The 15,428-nt window shown below is 42.0% G+C and overlaps 1 protein-coding gene across 11 annotated transcripts in view; it reads left to right on the top strand.

Annotated features, from left to right (window-relative positions):
- Positions 1 to 15,199, top strand: part of FAM13A (family with sequence similarity 13 member A) — a 291,012-nt gene extending 275,813 nt beyond the window's left edge. For 10 of the 11 annotated variants that reach the window (XM_053666331.1, XM_053666326.1, XM_053666329.1 and 7 more), the window contains 5 exons: positions 3,082 to 3,177; positions 4,643 to 4,726; positions 10,418 to 10,614; positions 11,187 to 11,288; positions 13,609 to 15,199. In XM_053666331.1, the coding sequence (XP_053522306.1) occupies positions 3,082 to 3,177; positions 4,643 to 4,726; positions 10,418 to 10,614; positions 11,187 to 11,288; positions 13,609 to 13,735 (606 nt within the window). In that variant the 3' untranslated portion in view covers positions 13,736 to 15,199. The remainder of the gene's footprint in view (positions 1 to 3,081; positions 3,178 to 4,642; positions 4,727 to 10,417; positions 10,615 to 11,186; positions 11,289 to 13,608) is intronic. The other variant, XM_053666328.1, reaches the window with a different exon arrangement.
- The last annotated feature ends 229 nt before the right edge of the window (positions 15,200 to 15,428 follow it).

Raw genomic sequence — 15,428 nt, 5'->3', positions numbered from 1 at the left:
GACTGGTTCACAATGGGAAAATGCAGGCTTCTTCTCTTTTTCCCTTTTATTTTTAGTATGTCTTCTGGCCAAACAAACCATCTCTTCTTTATCTTGCACATTAGGTCGCACCACATGACACATGCTGACAATTAAGATGTGCCTTAACCTTATCAGCAACACACGTAATGCACGCACCTTGTTTTGAAAAGACGGTTCCAGGTGGTGCAGTCCTAAATTCTGTCACCTAACTTGGAAAATGGTGCTAGCCACTCCATCTCTGTTCTTCAGACTTATCTGTGGATGTTGTTTTACTGTCCTTGAAGGATAGCATAAATTCGGAAAAGAGCACAGATTATATGTCTCGATGAATTCTCATGAAGTACACAATTCCAGGCAACCAGCATCCAGATCAAAACACAAAATGTTACCACCCGTCCCCCGGAATGTCTCTCGTGTCCCCTTCCCATCAGAGCAAGACCTCCCACCCCACCAAGGAAAGCCATTGTCTTGACTTCTAACACTGTAGATTGGATTTGCTTATTTTTGAGCTTTATATAAGTGGGATCTTACAAATATATGTTCTTTGGCATCTGGTTTGTTTTACTCAGCTTTATTTTTGTTGGGTTAACCCAAGAAGTTGCATATAGCTGTGGCTCATTCATTCACACTGCTGCGTGGTGGTCAGTTTGGGGAATGTACCTTATCCGTTCTCCATGTGGATGGTTTCCAGTTTGGGGTTACAATAGTGGTGCTGTGAACATTTTTACGTGTCTTTTGGTGAACCTCCATAGTGGTTTGCTATGTACTTAGAATGGAATGGGGTCATATGTGCAGTTTCAGTACTTGCTCCCAACAGCTTCCCACGGGCTCAACGCTCTGTGGCAGTGAGTGTGCCCATGTCCAGCATTCTCACTGGTGCCCTCCACTTCGGCCACTGCAGTGGGCGTATAGCAGTAACACCTGCCATTTGATCTTCAGGAGTTTTTAATATAAAATAATTGCCAAATTTTCTTCTACTTTTGACAGTCATTTTTTAATGAAACGGTGATATTAAAACTCTTTTTGGTATGGTAGAAGCAGGAAAAATGCCATCTTCCGCTGTGATAACAGGAAGAGATAGAGATAATTGATTGTTATTATTGCTGATGGTAGAAAACAAATCCATAAAATGTTATTGCATACTGACAGGATCCTATACTAGCTTATGAATTTTGTCCCAAGTTCATTTATTGTTGTTCACTTTGAGAAAGGCAAGTAAGAAAGGCAACAAAGGATAATTCACTTATGCATAATCCAGAGTTGCTTCAAAGCTGAAGGCCCAAAAGGCCGCTAAAAGAAATGGTCAGAACCAATACTGCTCGCCCCTCCTTACCTCTGCAACTCTTGCCTTACTACGTGTGCGATGGACGAGCAGCAGTCTTGTAACTGATGCTCCATCTCATTCACCATCCGAGTAAGCAGGGGAAATGCATGCATAGTTATGAGGTGGCATACTAATTATGTTTGACGTATTCAGTCACTCATTTGGCAGAAATTTATGGAATATACTTTTTATGTCAGCCACTGAAATGGTTGCCAGGGACACCAAAGCACAAACTCCTGCTTTCAAGGGGCATATAGTCTAAATAGGAGACAGATATGTCAACAAATAGTTTAACTGAAGAGTGTAAAAATATATCATCTGTTGGAACATCTGTGATAGACTACCACAGAACTCAGTGGCTCATATGCAACAGAAATTTGTTTCTCAGAATTTTGGAGGCTGGGAAGTCCACAATCAAAGTGTCAGCTGACCCTCTGTCTGTGAACAGATTTGGTGTCCAGTGAGGGTCCCTTCCAGTGCATAGACAGCTGTCGCCTCGCTGTCCTCGGATGGCAGAAGGGGGCAAGGAGCAACAGGGATATTATAAGGGCACCAACCCCATTCATGGGATCCCACCCTCATGACCTAATCACCTCTCAGAGGCCCCACCTCTTAAGACTATTACGTCAGGAATTAGGTTTCAGCATAAGAATTTCAGGTGACACAAACATCCAGTCTATAGCAAAGGGTGTGTAAAATTACAAGCTATGCAGTCGGTGACCCAAAGGAGAGAATGAGCAGGTCTTCCAGAATGGGAGATGCTGGAAAAAGGCTGAAGAGAGGGTGGCTCTTTATCTGGATTTGCCAAACCAGAGCCACTGCAGGGCAGAGGGAACTAGACAAGGACGCATGAGACAACCTACTCTGTCTCTGGAGCTTGAGGCATGATGGGACAGAGGAGAAGCTGCAGATGATGAGAACTTGAAATACCATGTCAAACACTCCACCGGGGAGTTGGGCTTGATTCCTCCTCCCTGCCCAAAGACTCAGTCGCTTGAACATGTTTAGTGCTATGCCAGGTTTTAGGTATACAGAAATGAATCAATCCAATATATTATATCAGCAGGTGTTCCTTGAACACCTACTGTTTGCCAAAATCTAGCCCTTAAGAACAAAACAATTTCGTGGAGGAGGCAGACGTGTAAAAATATTTTTTTCAGGACCTGGCTGGTGTAGCTCAGTGTATTGAGCACAGGCCTGTGAACCAAAGGTTCACATTTCGATTCCCAGTCAAGGCACATGACTGGGTTGCAGGCCAGTCCCCAGCAAGGGACACAGGAGGGGCAACCATACGCTGATGTTTCTCTCCCTCGCTCCTTCCCTTCCCCTCTAAAGATAAATAAATGAAATCTTTTTTAAAAAGTTTAAAAATAAAAAAATTTTTCACAAAACTGCATGATAAGTAGAAATGCATGCTTTCTTCTTCCCTGCACTCAGAAGTAGTCAGTTGTCTGGGAAATCTGAACCTTAAGGGCTGTTAGACAGGGAACTAGTAGTGGGTATAGTTTCGATTTAGGAAATGCAATACTGCTAATGGAGTGATACCCAGAGTTATCTACAGCTAAAGTAGATATTTTAAACATCGACTGAATAAAGTTAATCAGTTGTAATAAATTTTATAATAATAGATTTCATTTGGATCATCTGTACTTTCTCTAGGCCCAGAGCATGCTGGGACAGCTGGTAGCCTGACCACCGGCAGCAGGCTTCTCAGCTCTCTTGTTCTTGCTTTTCAGGTAACCAGAAGTGAACGCCAGGTTATGAAGCCACTGTATGACAGGTACCGGCTGGTCAAACAGATCCTGTCCCGAGCCAACACCATACCCATCATTGTGAGTTCACTACTTCTCTGTTAATTACCTGGTTGAATAGTCCCTGGTTATTAATAAGGCCCTAGCCTTCTTTCTCATGAAAGAATAGGCTTTAATAATTCAATGTACCATTACTGGCTATGGCCTACAAGCTTGAGGAATAAAGAATTTATCAGAGACTTCTGAAGTTACATTTGTCAAAAATTGAGCAAACCTGCAGCCGATAGTATTTTTTTTCTTTTGGGGGGGTCATGATCTGCAGGTGTGCACCCACCTGCCGCGTGCCGGGCTGGCTCCCCCACCCTCTCCTCCGACAGAGCGCCGGGGGCAGGGCCGTGCTTGCTCCAGGCCTCTCCACACCCAGGGGTGCCTCTGGTCCCAGGGGCCCTCTGTTAGCAGCAGCCTTCTCTGCCCCCCAGGAGGGGTAAGCCCCTGGGGATCATATCCAGGGGGAAATCCGCTAAGGAACTCCCGAGAGCAGGACCTCTCTTTCTGGAGGAAAGAGAAGTGCAAGGTGGAAAGGGAAGGAAGCTGATGACGATTGTGGAGGTGTTCTCAGAAGCCGCCATCCACATACTGAGCCACTTTGGGCCCAAGTTTTTATCTTCTCAAGAGCAGGGAGCAGCAACTTGCCCTCAGCTCTGGGGAAGCCTTTCAGGATGCAGCTCGCTCTGCCCAAGCCCTCCCCACCCCACGAGTGCAGTGTGGATCCTGTTTCAGTTGCCTCCCTCTCATCCCCAGGGACCTGAAGCCTTCCTCTGCTGGCTCTAGGCTTTTTAGTTAAGCACACATAGCCTCCCATACGTCCTTGTTGACGTGCACATTCACCTTGGCGGTTGCTCTTCTAGTCCTGCTTTAAATCTCCTTGTTTATTTCTAGGCCTAAGCTATGGTCTTTAAATGTCTTCTCACAGTGTACGTGTTCATGTGAATGAGAGACGGTCCAAAAACTTCACAGGCACGTTCAAAGAAAGCTCCTTGTCTAGAAATTGCCTGCAGAATAAATTAGTAACTAAGCAATACTAGGATGAATTCTAAGGACTTATTTTCGTTCTTCAGTTAGGAACACTTAGTGTCCCTAAGCAGGGTGAATGGACAAACAGGGAAGTCAGAAACCCTTGCATCACTTGATGAGCTGACGCCACCATAGCTCAAGCTCATTACCGTTCAGGTGTACAGTGACCGTGATTGGGGCGGAAAGCAAGTGGGAGAACAGGTGTTTCTCCTCAGACTCTTTCCTCTGTGTTTGGTTAATGTACTTGTGTGCTGTTCTTGCTTTCACGTGAGCTACTTGGCTTGAGGCGGGGAGGGGAGAGGCCCTGAAGTAGAGCAACTTGAAAAGATCTTTTCCTGAGGATTTTTGTTAGTGAGGATTAGAGCATATCACTAAACGGTAGTAATAAATACTGGTGGGGCAGAGAAGGCCGGGAGCTGGCGGGAAAGGGGAAAGGGCTCCCAGTGTAACCTCCTGTTAACACCTGTCGCAGGGTTCCCCCTCCAGCAAGCGGAGAAGCCCTTTGCTGCAGCCAATTATCGAGGGTGAAACTGCTTCCTTCTTCAAGGAGATAAAGGTGAAGACCTCCAGCCGCTCGCCTCTTGCTAAACCCCTCCATCCCCTCTGTGTCTCCTGGGAACAGAAGGGGTTGTGATGGGCCCTTCCCCAGTGGCTTCTTGTAGCATCCCCTACAAATCTGCACATCACCCATTTGAACAATCCCTTTTTATTTATATTATATGTTAGCTGATTTCCTCCCTTTCATTTCATTCCCCCACTTTGTTATTATTTGTTTTCAGAGGTGATTCTTTTCTTTTTGCAATGTCTTTTTGGTTTGGGTTTTATTTTTCCCCTATTTGGAGAACCATTTTTTCTTTATTTCAAAATTTTATTAAATTAGCTCACTGCATAACTTTTTTTAAAAATCTCATTTCCTGAGTTTATAGAAAAACCAAAATTAACAAAGGCAGTATGAAAACACACAATAAAATTTATCATTTTATAGACAGATGTCACAGTTGCCTTTGACAGATTTGCTGGTTCAGTTTCACCCACTCTTCCTTCCTCTCCCCTTTCCCTGGCACACTTTGTCCTCAGGACTAATTTTACAGCCTCTGCTTGGTCCGTGAATGTAGTGCTGTGACCAGCAGTCACTAGAACATATTCCCAGATTTATTTCCCAGGTAATTGTGGATCTTATATGAATAATCCTTATTCTCAGTGGCTACTTTTGCCAGAATGGGAAGTACCATCTGTGCCCACAGATCTGCGTGTCTCTGTAGGGACCTAATTGGCCTGGACTAGAATCAGCCTCTTTTGTGTTTTCATTTCTGGACAACTGATCAGACTGGATGGCCTTATGCAGGGCTCCAGAGATGAAAAGTCAACATCAATATTTTTTTTATCAGTGATTGTTTAAGTTGGAAGGGGGAATAAAACCCAAAGCAGAAGTGAGTTTTAAGAGCTTCCCTTGTCCTTGTTCTGTGAGAGTTCCAAGCCTGGGGTGGTCAGTCATTCATTTACTGTAGTTGGGAAAGATTATTTTGGAACATGGGAGCCTGGTTCCCACAAAGGGAGGCCAGTTGAAAACGGCTCCATTTTCTTGCCTATTGTCATCATAACCGAAGTAAGGTACTAGAAGCTACACAGGTTTCTCTTTCATTTACTTTATTTTTTTTCTTACCTCTCAGGTGTCTTATATGTTTTATACACCTAATTTTAAGGTATTATCAATGATTGTGTTAACTATTCATATTATTCTAAATAGAGTTTGTTTTTTGAAAATGTTCTACATGTGAATGTAGGTGACTGTGCTGTATTGTGTCTTAAAAATTAGAGCTGTTGTCCTATAATAAGACTTGAAAGAAGATGCATGTTGTCTAGCTGGTGATTTCACACAAAAATCAAATCATTGTAATTGAAGAAATTTGGCCAGTTGTGTATATGAAAATTAATATATTTCTCAGAATCTCTTGGTATTCTCTTAGAATCATGTGATAAAACTCTTACTTGATAAAAAATATGGTTTTTAACACATCCAAGATATATCACTTAATAATTGCCTCATGAAACAAGAAATGAATGGAAGACATACTAATGATGCTCTTTTTAAAAGAGGACATTCTTCCAAATGTCATTCTTTACCTTAGTTGATTTCTTTCACGTGTGTATTTTGGCCATTGTTCTTCTACTGGCCCACTGGGTGGTCAGAATTTCAGATAATTTTGCAATGATTACACTGCTTTTGTAAATAGTGCTTTCAGTTCATTTTGTTCTAATTGGTTATACTTATTAGCACATAGTGGGTTGTGCCAATTCTTGGCAATTTTGGTACAATTTAGAATTTGGTATGTGTGCAGGTAAGAAGATTTTATCTAAGTGGTTTTTTTTTTCTTTAACCATCCCTAGTGTGAATGTTTCTGGGAAGAAACCAGCCATTTATGAAATAAAGCCAGCTCAAGATCTGAGGGCCTAAATCTTCCTAAATTTCTAGGCCAGAAATCCTATAGGTCATCTAGTCTGTTCTCCAATCCAACATAAAAATTTCCTCTAAAACTTCACTGACAGAATAGAGACACTGTCCCTAAGAAATTTTTCTATCTTTTAACCTGACAAGTTTACGGAAATAAAGTAAAATCCAATGTGATTATGTAATAAGTAATTTTTAAATATATAACAAGTTTGATAGCTATATTATAATTAAGGAACATAATTAAAATTATGTTCATAGTTATTATAACTTGTGTACTACTTTCTACTCAGCTTTGCCCTCTGAAATGACATGGGATGAGCCCAGGGCCTCTTGCAGGAGATCACTTTGTGTATTTGCAGTCATCTGACCTGCCACTCCCACTCCCATGCTGTGAAAACTTCTCTCCATGTTCTTTCTACTATTTTTCCTATGATATGGGTTCCAGGCCACTCAGCAGTCTGGTGGCTCTGCTCTATATGTACACACCAGTTCACCTATATCCTTATTAAATACGGATACCCAAAACTATTCACTCTTCTAGACATGGTTTAACCAGCAAGGCAGAGGATGCAGGCCTCACCCTGACCTGGATCGGATGAGTGAGGCCCTCCGGTTCTCCAAGTCTGTGACACACGACTGTCAGTGTGTCATGAAGATGTTCAACCTCAGTGCTGTACTCGTTGGGGGCCAGATACCTATATTTTGCCACACATAGTGCACACTTTTCTGCCCAACTTTTTTAAGGAAAAATATGGATGCGCATTATACAGGGGTAGTACTAATTCTTTATCTGCATAAATGTTTTTAATTCTTTTATTTATGCTTATGGGTTAAAAGTGCAATGTTAGAAAGCAATAGCAATATCCATGTGTTTAAAAATAAATGATAAAAGTCCTTTATAATACAAAAAACAAATATCTAAATATAAACAAATAAATAAATTGAATTAAAAATTAAAACAGAAGGTTTTTTCCTGAAAGTTTGGGGGCTGGCCTCCGCCCACTAGACGCTGACAGTGCACTACCACCCCCTCCCCAGCTGTGCCCACCAAAAACACCCCCAGACATTTCCAAAGGTCCCCTGAGGGGCCAAATCGCCCCAGTTGAGAGGCACTGACTGTGGCCCTGCCTCACTGCCCACTTACGCAAACCCCAGCTTCCTTTCCCAGGGGTTGCTTATTGTCTATGTATCCAGCTTTTCTTTTCCTACCCTAATTATAGGACCTCGAATTTTCCCAGTTAGTTACTTTTCCTTCTTCTGCTCCAGCCTCATCAAATACAGTAAATCTAGATTTTGTGTTTCAGCACACCAGGTGTCCCCACCCTTATATCCCTCCACGTTTGTGAATATGCCTTTCGTGTCTGTATCTAAGTGACTGAAGCAATGACTAAGGCAGAGTCTGGTGAAGAGCCTGCTGTAGGCTTTTCTCGAGAACCACACCAGCAGCACATCGTCCTTCTGCACAGATTTCCACAACCAGCTTCCTGCAGTAGATCAGCTCACCTCATTCTTCACTGAAAGCCAGATACTCTACCTGTCCTGTCCAACAAGGGAAAACGGTTGGCTTTCATGGTTGGTTTTTAAGGAGCCAGTGCTAATCACTGTTTATCAATTGCTCATACTCCCTGTGGATTGATTAATTTTAGAATCTACCCAATATTCACAGATATGTGATGGTCTTAAAATTTGAAGATCTATTTTTCCACTTCATTTTTTCCTATGATTTTCTCGGCTCATTGAAAATAGGGGTTTTTTGCCTTCATCTCAAAAAACCTTGAGTTATCACTATGTGCAAAACGTATTCTCAGTTATTATGTTTCTCAGGACCATGGGTATAATCAATAAGGCCTACACACCTGAATTCCTTTCTTAAGTGTCTCAAGCTTTAAAACTCTTAGTAGTAGTTTGTATTTCTCTTTTAAAGCTAAATTTCTAAGACCGTGTAACAGACATTCATTGAGTACCTGCTGTTTGTGGGCATTGGCTAAGCTTCGGGGACAGCAGTGCACTGACAGGTGCCACCAAATCTCTGCCTCGGTGGAGTTTGCAGTAGGTCAGGTGGTTCATCTGGTCTTCCTCATTCAGGGTAGAGAGGCAGGGAGTGGCAGGCTGAGGCGCTCTGCCTGTGTGCCGCCGTACCTGACTGGGCACTCAACAAACATTACCTCAGTTAAGTCTTAGGAAAACTACCTGTATAGGTGGCCCTGGCCAGTATAACTCAGTTGGTTGGAACATCATCCTGTAAACCGAAGGTTCTGGGGTTCAATTCCCACTCAGAACACATGCCTGAGGTGCACGTTCAGTCCCTGGTTGGGGGCTGATCGTTGTTTCTCTCCCTCTCTCTCGCCGTCCCCTCCCCTTTCAAAGCATATTCGCAGGCGAGGATAAAAATAAAAAATTAAAACTATGTAGATGGGAACTGTTACTTCCTCTTCTGCAAAAGAAATTTTAAATTACTAATTTAAAAGTCACTTTTAATCTGTTACTTTAAAAATGTTTTTAATAATTTAAAATTTAACAAGTTCATAGTGAAGCATTTGCTTCTATTGGCCAAGAAGGAGATTAAAGATCTGAAGTTACCCTGGAGAGAATCTGAAAAAGCCACCTAGTTTTTGCCAATGCTGCCATCATAACAGGACTTTCATTATAGTTATCCAATAGTCCTTTGGGTTTTTTCTGTTTATTTGTTTGTTCCCATTATTTCTCTTCAGAGTCACTATTATAAGCATGCCAAACTTTCCGGTAAGAAAGCCCACCACAGGCAATGCACCGGGTACTGGGACCACCAGTGGTAACTCCTCCTGCCTCCCGGGGTGGATTTGTTGCGCTGGCCCTGAAACCACTCAGTTTAACTAGGACAATTGATGTTGTACTTCCTGATGTTCACGTAGCTGTATCCTAAATAACTTTTTTCACTTTTTAAGATATTAGAATATTCTCTCCTAGTTTGACTATACATTTTGGCAGTAAATTACTTCTTTTAAAATCTTTCTTTCACTATGCTGTATACCCGAAACTAATACAAAATAACATTGAATATAAAGTGTCATTTTTAACTTAAAAAATTTTTTTAATCTTTCTTTTAAACTTGATATTATTTTTCCTTCCTTACATAGCTTTAGAATTGACACTTAGAAATACTAATTTCACTTTGTTGTTTTTCTAATTACTTTATCATCAAGACAGAGAATATGACATTTTTCTTGAACTCTTGGATGCCGAAAAATACAGTCATGGCCCTATGGAAGGATAAATGTTTTGATCATCTCAAAAGTTTCCTTAGATTTTATGTGTCAGGCAACCACAAAATTTTCTATAATCTCAATTCTTAAATAGAAAGGCTGTATGGTTCAATTTCTGAGAATGTTCAGAGCTTAATAAAAAACGTTTTCTGAGAAATGCAAGTCATGGATTCCTGAAAACACTACAGGCAGTGGATTTTTGTTCTACTTTGTCCCAGAGCTTGGAATTTTTAGATTCTTTTGCTTCATTTGACTGAGGGTATAAATTATGATGGTTGTTTCTTCATACTCTCAGCCTTAAATGTTAATTTTTATGTACAATTATTTTTTATAGTTTTTCCCTTATAGAGTGGTCACATATAGTTTGTGTTATTTACTGTGTACATATAGGTGTTTTATAATATAGCTATAAGGTACCTAAGTGTTGCTAAATGTAGATGTAGAAGAAACTATACGGTATCTGGATAATTAAAAGATTGTTCAGCGATACTTGTAATGAAAGAATACCAGCAAAGGTAACCGGATTTTGGCTGGGGTGGCTGTGTATCTCCAGGAAGAAGAGGAGGGTTCAGAAGACGATGGCAACACAAAGCCAGACTTCGAAGTCCCTCTGAAAACCGATTTCAGCGCCCGTTGCTTTCTCAACCAATTTGAAGATGATGCTGATGGGTTTATTTCCCCGATGGATGATAAAATGCCATCAAAATGCAGTCAGGACACCAGACTCTCAAATCTGCATGCTGCTTCAATGTATGTCGTTTTGGTGGTGGTGGTAAAATGGTTGGATGCAAATAACTTTCCTAAACATTATTTTAGTCTTTGTACTTAAATTGGCCGATAAAATAGAAGTGACTTACCTGGGATGCATCTGTGTGGATAAACAGTATTTTTTTTTTACCTTTGGCTCAGTTTTTTTATATGCTTCATCCTCTGTTACTTGAGGGAGCATCTGAGACCTTACGTAAACATCCGGCGGTCTCTGTAAATGGCATCGTGTAGTTCTGTACTCCATGGCTCGTCATTCAATACTCAATGAGCATAGATGTCATCTCTTTCTTTCAAATCAAAATATGAGAAAAGCACCATGGGACTTCACAGGCCCAAAGCATTCGGCAGAGCAGGAGCCTTGCTGGAGCCCTCGAAGCCATAGCTGTTGTCAACAACAGCTGAAAACAGGGGACAGAAGACCCCCATTTCTGCTGACCCTCAGTTTCCATAATAGTTTTTGCATTGACGTGCTTCCCCCTATCAAGTTGCACATTCATTACATTTAGGACAACTTAGATTTAACTCAACTTTATTGATTTTTTCCCCCCTTTTAGACCAGAACTCTTGGAACACCTTCAGGAAATGAGAGAAGAAAAGAAAAGGATTCGAAAGAAACTTCGTGATTTTGAAGACAATTTCTTCAGGCAAAATGGAAGGTAGTGCGTGTGTCTCCCTTCCCTCTCGCCTCTGCACACACACCCTTTTTCTTTTCTCTCAGGTCTGCGTGAGGCCTCCTGGGTGGGACCCGCTCTGCATCCTCCCTGCAGCCGTGTCCTGGCGTTTGTGCCCAGGGTCCCTTTGAGGTGGGCTGTGACCTGGTGGGGTTTGTGTGGTCCTTTAGGACAAAGTGATTATTGGGTAGTGTCCAAGGCCGATGCAGACTGAGCTAACATTTATAAAACTAACCTGTCACATCAAATTTGAATCTAAAATGATCAGCTTGAAGCTAAGTTTCCAGCCAACAGCACTGATTTGCTTTTGTATTTTGTCTTAAGAAACTAGAAGAAGAAAGTCCTCTTTCCTGGAGGACTCTAAATCTTGATGGTTTTGAAGCCCATTTTAATCAGCTTACCAATAACCTACAACCTTCAGACCAACTTTAAAGCACATTTTAAACACGAAGATGATAGTTAAGTGAGAATGAAAAATGTACAAGAAGCAGTAAATCCAGCTGATTAATAGGGTACTTTTCTCCAGTGAGTTTTAAGGCACAGTGGAGTCCTTATGTAACATTATGCTGAGAAATAGTCTCCCCTGTTCACAAGTGACTGCACATAGAACTTCTGGCTCAAGCCGCAGCACCTTCAGGGGACAGAATAGGGAACAATTCGAATCTCTTACTTGGGAGTGAAGTTTTATCATTTTCAATTGATTTTATTTTAATCCAAATTATCTAAACAGTATAAGCATTGTTTCTTAGTAAGTTCCCTTTCCTACTTCTCAGAAGCATTTGGAAATAAAAGGACCATAAAAATTAACTTTGGCATGTAGAATATGTTGTATTCCAGTTTATTACAATTAATGTATACACTTATTTTTAGGATCTCTGATTTGGATTTGTCCTGTAATGACTTTCTCAAGATTTATTAATTTCAGATATTTGAATATTTGCTTTAAATATTTGCTTTTCTTTTTTCATGTGTTGTAAGAGATTTAGAAAATATAGGTAGGCAGATAAAAAAATCATACCCAAAATAATAATAATCCCCCAAGACAAACCAGGACTATTGTTTTAATTCCAGTCTTCTTTCTAGGCGTATTTTTGGTTCATCTGTCTATATTTTTTTATTTTATATAATCATAGTCATGTTATGTACAGGTATCCTATACACAAGCAGCTATACAGAACTCTATAAACTTCACAAGTATTCAGAAAGTATCATTGATGGGAACTTACAATCACGGTAGAAGTTTAGAACCGTGAGAGACTTCAGATGTCATGAAGTCCACCTCATTATCCGTATCTGAGGAGAGTTAAGCCCTCAGAGGGTACTCCTGGAGCTCCACCACCTCACTGCCCTGTTCCCTCACAGATGTGCCCAGAAGCAAACTAGAATCATCTCCTTGAACAAGGCAGGGCAGGAATAAATATGTTCCTAAATATGTTACATAAATAAATATGTTTTTTACTTTATGTAACAAAATAATAAAGCCATGCTCTTCCCTTTCCCATATTTGTTCTTGAATAAAAAAGAAGTCTTATGTCTTTTACCTGTGCATTTCAAAGTGAAACGAGCTGCAGGACGGCGCCGCCTGATGGCGGGCAGCGGCTTTGCAATGGGACTGCCTTCCGACCGCTTTCAGCCTGTGTGTAGTGTGGGTGATGGGACCCGCGCTGACGTCATCCTCGTGGTTAAATTACACATCGTGGAGGCAGATCCACTTAGCACAGTGCTTGACTTGACAATAAGCTCTCCATTAATACTTGTGAATATATAAAATGCATGTGAAATTACTCAGTAAACTATAAAGGCTTACTAGTATTATATGATTCAATTGTGGAATTCCAAGACTGATTGTATAATAGTTAGAAGTATTAACTGTTTTTTTTAAAAAACCTGTAAATTATGGTGTACTGATTTCTAGTTAGAAATTTAATGGTTCATTAAGTAAAATAAAAAGTGAGAAAGCATTAAGTGTAAATAAAGGATTTCAGTGTATGGAGATTCTTAATGTGAAGTCATATACACCAACAGCAGAGAGAAGACATTTATACATTTCTTAGTCTTTCATTATCATTCTACAGGATGCTAGACTAACTATAAAAGCTCAGCCGCATAGTGCCTTTGGGGGGAAGCGTCCTTCACTGCCTGTGCAAACCCAGCTCCAGTCTTGACACCAAGCCACACTCGGCCACACTGATTCTGCAGGTTGATAAGCTGCAAAGTCCCCACGTACTGATAATTCACCTGCTGAACAGTGTCCTCTAGGAGACAGCCAATGATCCTCAGTCCCCTTTCCCTTTGTTTCCATTAGAAACGTCCAGAAGGAAGACCGCACTCCTATGGCTGGAGAGTACAACGAATATAAGCACATAAAGGCAAAACTGAGGCTCTTGGAGGTGCTCATCAGCAAGAGAGACACTGATTCCAAGTCCATGTGAGGGGGCAGCCCCAACTGCAGTGAAGGGGGGCTGATGACACGGTGATTGTGCCCCCCTGGTAAATAGCAGCTCTGCAGAAACTGGAAGGCAGCCTTAGAGCTGCACCTGCGAAGGATGGAGCCCTTCTGCCTACAGGCCTTTGGAATTGGCTCTAGACTGAAGAAGGCAGCTTGTCCTGACTTAGGAATTTTGTAAGGGAAAGTCAAGATTCCTGTGCTCATGTGCACGTGAAGACACTGCAGTGGACGCTTACTAACACTAGCAGTGATGAGGCACTACATTGGGACACACTCATCTGCAGAGACCATGCACTGTTCTTCCCTGGGTAACAGAGAAGCAGGAGACCATTCTCAGTCTAACCAGAATGAAAATCCGCTCAGGAAGTCCTGGAGCAAACTTGCTGTGCAGGTCACTGTTCCCTGGACCCTGCAGAGTGGGAACGCGCTTCAGAGCCCTGTTTGCTGCCTTGCCCATTTCTGTGACCTTTCCACAGAGCTGCACCTTTTCCGAGTCGTGTGAATTGTGTCCCCGTCAGCTCTCAGGTACATGGAAGCTGTGTCTGCCCGGAATGGCAGTGCAAACATCTATTTGACAGTGTGTTTCTTCAAGACTTCCTCAGCTGATAAAGAACTGGGATCCCGTAGGACTGGATCACCTGCAGCGGACGGGGGAAATAGCAGGAGCTGTATTAATGCTGATTTTTAAATCATGTGACAGGGTGGACAGCCTAGAGAATTTGTTCCCGAACATCAACTGTACTTCATCAGTCCCAGAGTGCAATGTCAGGCGGGAACCGAGGCCAGCGTGCCATAGCAGCTGGCGTAGGGCTCGGTTTCGATCGCACACTAGCCAAATGTAAACGCCTTTGCTTAATTCTTAGCTGAAGTGTAGTGGGGAAGGAGGGGGAGAAAAAGAGAGAACCTGTGTTCTCAGCCATCTGAGAACTTACCAGACTTTAATTTTTTTTCTTAAGTAAATCTGCACTAAAATCCCCTCACTGAGGGATGAACGTAGGCCTTGGAGCTCAGCCCGAGGCATAATCTAAATCACAATATTCTCAAGGTCATGTATGAAGAGAGCAAACAATGGTGTGTAGCCATTTATGATCATAATTTTTCCAGAGGCCATGTCGCAAAGCTGTCTATATTAGACGTGTTGGAGGGACCAGGGAACTTAGGACCCTAAATCATTCATCTCTTCAGTGTGCTGACTCACTTGGTGATTTGTGATCGTCATTAGTTTTTAACTTTTTATGTCTGCCCCGGGGGACAGTGGGCTCGGCCTGCCTGTGCGTCCTATGCCCGCCCTCGCGCTTCCCGCGCACGGGCACCGCTTGCCAGGAGAAGGCGTTCTGCCCACCCTGCCTACTGAAGACCATGTTGCAGGTGATCAGGACGCCCACCTCTGTGTCGTACCATTGTGTGTGTGTGTGTGTGTGTGTGTGTGTGTGTGTGTGTGTGTGTGTGTGAAAAAGAATAAAGAAAACCAAATTCTGCTGGCCAGTTGTCAATTTCAAAAGTGGGTTCTTGAGAAACTGGTCAGATTGTATTTATAGTGGCGTTTCCGTTGCTGAAGTGAGGGGCCGCTCTGTCAGTTGAAAATTAAGTTGGGACTGAGTAAGAAAGGATGCCTTCAAGTTTGCACTGGAAAGTGTTTATGTAGACACAGGAGCACGTGTTGGAAGTGCCCTGGT

The sequence above is a fragment of the Artibeus jamaicensis genome, unplaced genomic scaffold, assembly GCF_021234435.1.
Source record: "Artibeus jamaicensis isolate MK-2021 breed Jamaican fruit bat unplaced genomic scaffold, CSHL_Jam_final contig_452, whole genome shotgun sequence".
Taxonomy (NCBI): Eukaryota; Metazoa; Chordata; class Mammalia; order Chiroptera; family Phyllostomidae; genus Artibeus; species Artibeus jamaicensis.
Note: the sequence above shows the minus strand (reverse complement) of the source record. Positions and strands in the feature narration are given on the sequence as shown.